The 7,456-nt window shown below is 30.4% G+C and overlaps 1 protein-coding gene across 1 annotated transcript; it reads right to left on the bottom strand.

Moving 5' to 3' along the window:
- Positions 1-438: 438 nt before the first annotated feature.
- LOC114370747 (dehydration-responsive element-binding protein 1E-like) lies at positions 439-1,847 on the bottom strand. The gene has a single exon (XM_028328144.1). The coding sequence runs from the start codon at positions 1,319-1,321 to the stop codon at positions 704-706; it is 618 nt and encodes a 205-aa protein (XP_028183945.1). The 5' UTR covers positions 1,322-1,847; the 3' UTR covers positions 439-703.
- Between the last annotated feature and the right edge of the window lie 5,609 nt (positions 1,848-7,456).

The following is a 7,456-nucleotide window of genomic DNA, read 5'->3' as shown; positions in this document are numbered from 1 at the left end:
GAAGTCAAAACATCACGTGAAGTACTGTTTTAAAAAAAATGTCATTAAAATAGCATTTTAAAATACGCTATAACTAATGAAAGAAACTCCTATGTTACATAACAGCTTTGTTGTAAAAAAACTTATTTCATCAAACAAACATATAATATTATATTACTATTAAATTTACATATGTCTATTTGTTACATAAGATAATCAAATAAGTGACAAATTAATTTACTGTAATACATGTACATTTGTTACAACAGAAACACTTTATTAAGTATTAAAACTCTTAATTTCTCTCAACTATTATCTTATGACATTATAATATTATATTAATATTACATTTACATATGTCTAGCTTTTTTCTTTCTCTTGGTCTATATGAGCACAAGGTGTTTATGGATTATTTTTATCAATTTATTTCTCCTATCAGACACATGCATCATTAAGTTGGAAAAAAAATATAATTAATAAATAATTACAGATATTTATTTTGAAAGATCAAATATACAGAAAAAAGAAGAAAAAGAAATCTCACCTAACATGTTTTTGATCCAATATTTTTGATGGCCCCTTCTACTCTAATCTATTTTAGACACCTGAAACCAGCATCCGTACTGGTAAAATTATAAGTACGGATACTATTCTAAATAGTTGCATACGAACAATCTTTTCATTCCCCAAAATACTAAAAAAAATATCCAATAATTGAGTTAAATTAAATGGAGTAACTCCACAACCGAACTTCAGCATCGTCGAATTCCACGTCAGCGCTTCCATATTCATCACTCCCGAAGCAATGCGTCGGCGACATGAGCACCATGTTCCTCAGATACTCTGGTACAACCTTTTCTTCTTCTTCTTCACGCTCCGTCGCCGTCGCCACCACCGCACCATCATCCTTCCCCGGGCGAAATGCCTCCGCGGCCTCCGCCGCCGCCTTCTGAATGTCCCTGGCCTCCGCCGTCGCCGGCACCGGGAGACGCGACGCGGAGTCGGCGAAGTTGAGGCAAGCGGACCTTCCCCTCAGCGCGAGCGCCGCCACGTCGTGCGCACGCGCCGCCATCTCCGCCGTGGGAAAGGTCCCGAGCCAAATCCTGGACTTCTTGTTGGGCTCGCGCACCTCGCACACCCACTTGCCTGAGTCCCTCCTCCTCACGCCGCGGTACACCGGGTGGCGCGTCTCCCGGAACTTCTTCCTCCCGGCGCGTTTCTTGGGATTGCTCGCCGCCAGAAAATAATCCTCGTCCGACAGCGCCGGTACCGGTCGGGAAGTTCCTGACCCCGACCCCGGCGAGTTCGCATCTGGGGCGGAGAAATGATTGATGGAAAACATGTTACCTGGTCGAAAGTTTCGTTGTATGAGAGAATGAGACAAGGTGTGCAAAAGGGGTAGTTAGTAGTTACTAGAAGAAAGTGGTACGTACTAGTTAGTAGTAACTAACGTTGTTTGTGGTTGTGGCTTTGGGAGGGAAAGTGAGTTTAAGGATGTATATATGGAGAGGGTGATGGAGGTTTAGTTACTAGAAGGAAGTGTCAACACTGTGTGTGTCCAGCTAAGTTTGAGGTAGGTTTTAGCCAATTCGGAATTGGCGGGGACGTGGGAGGTTTCGTCCCAGCGTATGGTCTATGGTTAAGGAATTGAAAGTGGCGCATGGGTAGGGACTAGTTTGTCTGGAACTGTGGTTTTGACACGTGTGGCTTTGTTTCCTAAATGGGTAGTATTTGTTGAAATTGAAATTGGATAAGGGAAAGGGGAAGGTGAAGAGAAGGAGAGCGAGGGAGTGTGCCTTTGTCATGGTCAAAGGGGTTGGCCTTAGATTCTTTCTGGATTCTTTAGGACTGGTAAGTAGTTTTGTGTGTTATGGAGCAGGAGACAACTCACGCTACAATGTTTTATTTTATTGCATGACATTGTTTTCACAAACTGGATTTGCATTTTCGTTCATGGACACCTCACGCTTGCTGCTCAAACTTCACAACACACATGTTAAAAAACAGTCAAGACCTAGTTTCTTTATTGCTACTTCATTCAAGTGGCTTTTTCTTATTGGTCTTTGTGGTTAGTGTCCCCCCTCCCCCCATTCAATAATTACTTGCCGAAGAGTTTTAATTTAAAATAAGTTTAATTATCAATTTATACTTTATAGTTTCTAAATTTATATCTTTTAATTTTTTACTTTTTGAAGTTCACATCTTATTTCTCAAAAATCTTTATCGTTAAATTTTTTTAATTAACGAAGTTAACAAAATTTAATGATAGAGATCTTTTGAAAATTAAAATGTAAACTTTATGAACTAAAAAATTTACTTTCATGACTAAAAGAAATAAGTTTGGAAATTATATGGATTAAATGGGTAATTAAACCTTTAAAATATTATAATTGTTTAAAACAATTCACCTCAAGCTAAAATGCTGATTAATATTTATGACAAAATCCTTTTTATTAATTATTGATTAGATAAACTGATAACTCATTCATCCCTAATTAGTGGTGGAGCTTGATAAATTTTTTTGGAGGGGCAAAAATATGTAAGACTTATTAAGTTTTTTTATATAAGAAAATTTGAACACATGGATAGAAAATATTAAAATTTTATATACAATTTGTTTAGTATAAGGAAATAATTGTGTTTTTATTAAAATCATAGTAAACTTTCATAAAAAATTAGAAGAAAATGATTTTTTTAATAAAAAACATTTTGCATGAAAAAATCACAAGAAAAATCTGTACATAAAAATAAATGCAAGTTTAAGTTATACTGTATAAACTTTCCTATAGAACGAAGATATTAAAGACATACAAAACATGATTTTGAAGGAAGAAAAAAAATCTTAAAAGGATAATTAATTAATAAAATATTTGATGCAAGAAAAATCATAAATACCATGTTATCAAAAGTAAAAATTTAAAAGTGTAATATTAACATAAAATTGACTATAATAATAAAGAAGCTAAAATATTTTAATATCAGATAAAAATAAACTATAATAATAATGATAATAAATAATACGAAAAATACTAAATTAATATTACTTACAGTTAACGAGTTGCTCTATATTTTATTCAACATTATTAATAATTGAAAACTAAACAACTCTTAAAAGAATTCAAGAGTATTATAAAAAAAATCCTTTAAATATTTACTTTTTGACTGGACTATTTTAAATATTTAAAAATAATTATAAAGACTAATTTTAATACACCAATTTTCATTTAAATTTTAGGTTCTGGATCATGCATTAAATTTGTAAGATTGGCCCAAAACACAAGCCCAAAGAATGGGAAAATAATAGGTCAATTAATTAGTATAAGTTCAAAAAAGAAAAATAAGATTGACTTATAACAGGGAGAAAAAAGACTAATAAAACAAAGAGAAGTGAATGACCTTCCAAGCTTTGTTTGACTTGTGCTTCTTTTCTGGATGGCATCCCACGCGTTCAAAACACAGTTGACAGTTAATAACCGTTGTTTCATTTTCCAGAACTATTGTATAATACTAGTACTATTTTGAGTTTTTTAAAATGTCACTTTTGAAAACATATATTAGCTTATTCATTTTTTGTTTTAAAATTTTAAAATAATATTAGTCATTATTTTCTTAATTACACCCTTATATGCTTCAAGTATTTTAAATAAATCCCAGGGATAAGTATTTCAAAAATATATCAACATTCAACCATTAAAAAAATGTCACAAGTAATGAAATAATCTCGTAAAAGTCATTCTACACGTGGGAAATACCCATTAACTGTTAGTATTTAATAACTAATTGTATGCACCAATATTGATGAAAAAAACTCATAAACAATATTAATAAACAAGTAGTATAATAATTACAAATGGCTATTCTCTTAATTAGCAGATTTTGGATTCAAAAGAGAGGGACAGGACGTGGAATCAATAAAATAAAATAAAAACAAAGAGTGAGTGAGAATGACAGAATCGGTGGCATTCATTTCCGTTTCGGCGGAAACGCGTAGATTTCGTGGATTTGTCTTCGCTTTCCTAATCCGAAGCAAACCCATACCAATGGGCGATATTTTCTTAGTGGGCCATCACAAAAACAATTTGGTTCCATGCAGCTTCTAGTCGTGTCACTTCAATTCCTATTAATGGAAGATTACCATTGGACTTTGCAAAGTACGAGATAATGTCTGCTTGTTTATTCCTAATTGCTAACTTTACTTTTAACAAGCATCACTGTTTTTTCAAAAAGCTGCCGTTCTCAATATTTTCGTGTTGATAGATTACTAGGTTTAAGGTGAAAAGTAATAAAGTAGATGGTCACAGAGCAGAAGTAAAAAATGTAATTTATTTGGTAAAGTTAAAATAATTTAAATGGAGAAATTCTTGATCTATTAAGATTTGTTTTGTCTTGCTCAGAGGTTACAAATTTTTTTCGATCAATTAAATTAAAAATTAATTTCATTTAGAGTGTAAGATCATCCTTACTCGATCAGAATTTTATATTTTAGAAAAAAATATATAAATTCTTCTATTAAATAAATCATTTCTTACATATGAATGAATATAATGAAATCTTAAATTACTCTACCAATCCATCCTACGGATACATATAATATCAATATAAAATCCAAAAGAATATTATGAATATAAGTTTGTGTATATATATTTTTAACAATTTATTTACAGGATAATGTATAATTATTTTTTATTTCTGTGTTACTCAATTAAATACTAAAAATATTTTTTATTTACTATTATTATTATCTATTCAAATATAGGATAAAAATATTATTTTTGTTCTTAAGAAATTTCAAATTTGGTTTTAGTCTTCTAAAAAATATTATCCTATTTTTATCTATCTAATTTGGAAATACTTTATTTTGATCCTCTAAGTGCATTTTTTGTCTTGATAATCTGCAATAAATATTAAGTATAACCATTTTGAAGATTAAAAGTCAAGTATTTCTTAGGTAAAAGATAAAAATAGGACAAAAATTTAATTCATACTTTTTAAGAGACGGAAAAACATATTTTTCCCAATAATACACCTCTCTTCATTGTTACTCTTTCATTTCTCTCTTATTTTTTCCCCTTTCAAAATATTTAAAAAGTTAATAACGATTAAATAACTTGATAAACTTTAGTATTTTTCAAGACTATTACATGGTTGGCCAACAGAAATCGATGTTCAAGGGAAAGAGAAAAACATCTGTTTCATCTAACTATATACAGTATGTTTGAGAATCTTTCTGTCTTGTTTGCGATACATGGAATTTTAATTTTGGTGTAGGCAAATGTTAACCAACCAGTTCTCTTAGGTAGATGAAGATTTTTTTTTTTACTTTTATTAAAATAGATAAAAATATGCTTCTTTATGAATTATAAATATCCTATCATATAATTTTTAATAAATTTTTCAGTTTTTTAATCTGCACTCTTAGAACAAGTTAGCAAGATTTTTTATTATGTGTATTTGATTTTGTATTGGAGAATTAATTTTGGGTCGTAATTTTAGATCAATTTTTCTACAGGTTATAGAATATTTTAAAATTAATTATGAATTTAAAATTGATTAAGTTAAAATAACTTTGAATATCTTGTGTGTTAAATCAAAAAATTTATACTAAATTTTACTTTTAATTTAATTTTATAATAAAACATCCAAACATAAATTATACCATTTTAAAATTAATTTTAATCAAAATCAATTTTTACAACAATCATCCAAAAATACACACATATTTTCATACTTATCTACAAATGAGTTGGTAATTAATTGGTTGGAAAACATAGGATCCAGATTCCAGTCACCATCATCTCATTTGGCACTGAGTTTCTATCAAGAACAGGGTGATTATCTATCTGGGTAATAAAATACATTACACACATCACAGAGTGTTAAAGTGACTTGTGGAAAGCAAAGCACAAAGCTGAAGCATAGGGCCCGGGGAGACCATTTAATTGCGGCTTTTTACCTTAAGAAGATTAATTGGGGAGCTACGACCGAATCCTACTAATTATCCCAAAACCAAAAGACCATGACCAATGTCAAATTAATGACCAACAAGCAATTAAAGGAAAGTGTCAGTGGGCCAATTTTTTTGACTAATACCAGTGATTTATTTTCAAGAAAGCCTACCTGCTATACCTTCTGTTAATCTTCTTTGTCTCTCTTTAGTTGTTCAGGTAATCAAGAATTGGAGATTAAGCCCAAATGGGTTTGGCATAGTGGAAGCATGCATGCTGCAACGCTTGAAGGTGTATACATGGATACTATATTCTTCATTCAATTCCTGCAAATAATATTTTTGGGTAAGAGATTTATCCATGTCACACTAACCTCCAGGACTAAGAATTTTTTCCTCCAGTTTTTAGAATAAAAAAAAATAGAGATTAATTTTTCAAAATAAAAAATCAATCTTTTTTAATATATATATATATATATATATATATATATATATATATATATATATATATATATATATATAAATCACATATTTAAATATGATTATTTATCAATCATATTAAATTATATTATATTTGTATATTTGCTATCGTTTGCTTCATGCACTACACTTTTCTTTTTTTGATCGAAAGGGACTTGACAATCCACGTGGCCCTCATTTCTCAAAGAGTATCAAACTATCAATTATCAATTGCATGTACTGTAACAAATTAATTTTACACATCAAAATTTCATTAAAATTTTAAATAAACACATGCATGTTCAGATTCCTTTCCTTTTTCCAACCCTTTCCACCCAATATCTACAATATATACAAGCATTCTGTTATGGCGTTATCTCATTACCAAAGTAACATTCAAAACAATGTTCAGCGAAAGCGCGCGTAACAGGCATTTTACATTAAAATGTGGTTAGTTTTGAAGATGATAGGGTATCGTGTGATATTGACTATTCATACATATCATACGTTCAAGAAGATTGTAAAGATTAAAGCTGCTATTATGGAAGCGTCATATATAGAATCTCTCTAACTTTATTCTTAGGATTTGTTTGGTAGTTTTTTTATTTATTTATGAAATTGAGACAGAAAGCATCAACCCAAAATTAATCCCAACTAGCTAGGTTGACACCAATGAATCTAAGAATCCTCTGCTAGAGTCCCACAAAATACTATTAAAACAAAAAACAAAAAGTAAAACCAATAACAAAAATCAAGCCAAAACCTAATAGTCAGCAAAATCTGTGGCTAGAGTACAATCCAACTCTATCCATGAAGAAAGGCTCATGGATACTAGATGGTAAGGAATCCCACCACTGTAACCCAAATTGATGAAAGCCTAAATTAGTTAGTCTATCAGCACAACAATTATCCTCCCGATAAATATGAGCACTATAAACTGCATAGGATTTGTAAATATGAAACACTATAAACTGCATAGGATTTGTTTGATAATTAAGATATGATAAGAGTGAATAAAATATAAGAATATGATAAGAACACAATAGAATAAGAAAATAACAAACTTCAATAAAT

The sequence above is a fragment of the Glycine soja genome, chromosome 10, assembly GCF_004193775.1.
Source record: "Glycine soja cultivar W05 chromosome 10, ASM419377v2, whole genome shotgun sequence".
Classification (NCBI taxonomy): Eukaryota; Viridiplantae; Streptophyta; class Magnoliopsida; order Fabales; family Fabaceae; genus Glycine; species Glycine soja.
This window is presented reverse-complemented; position numbering and strand designations above follow the sequence as displayed.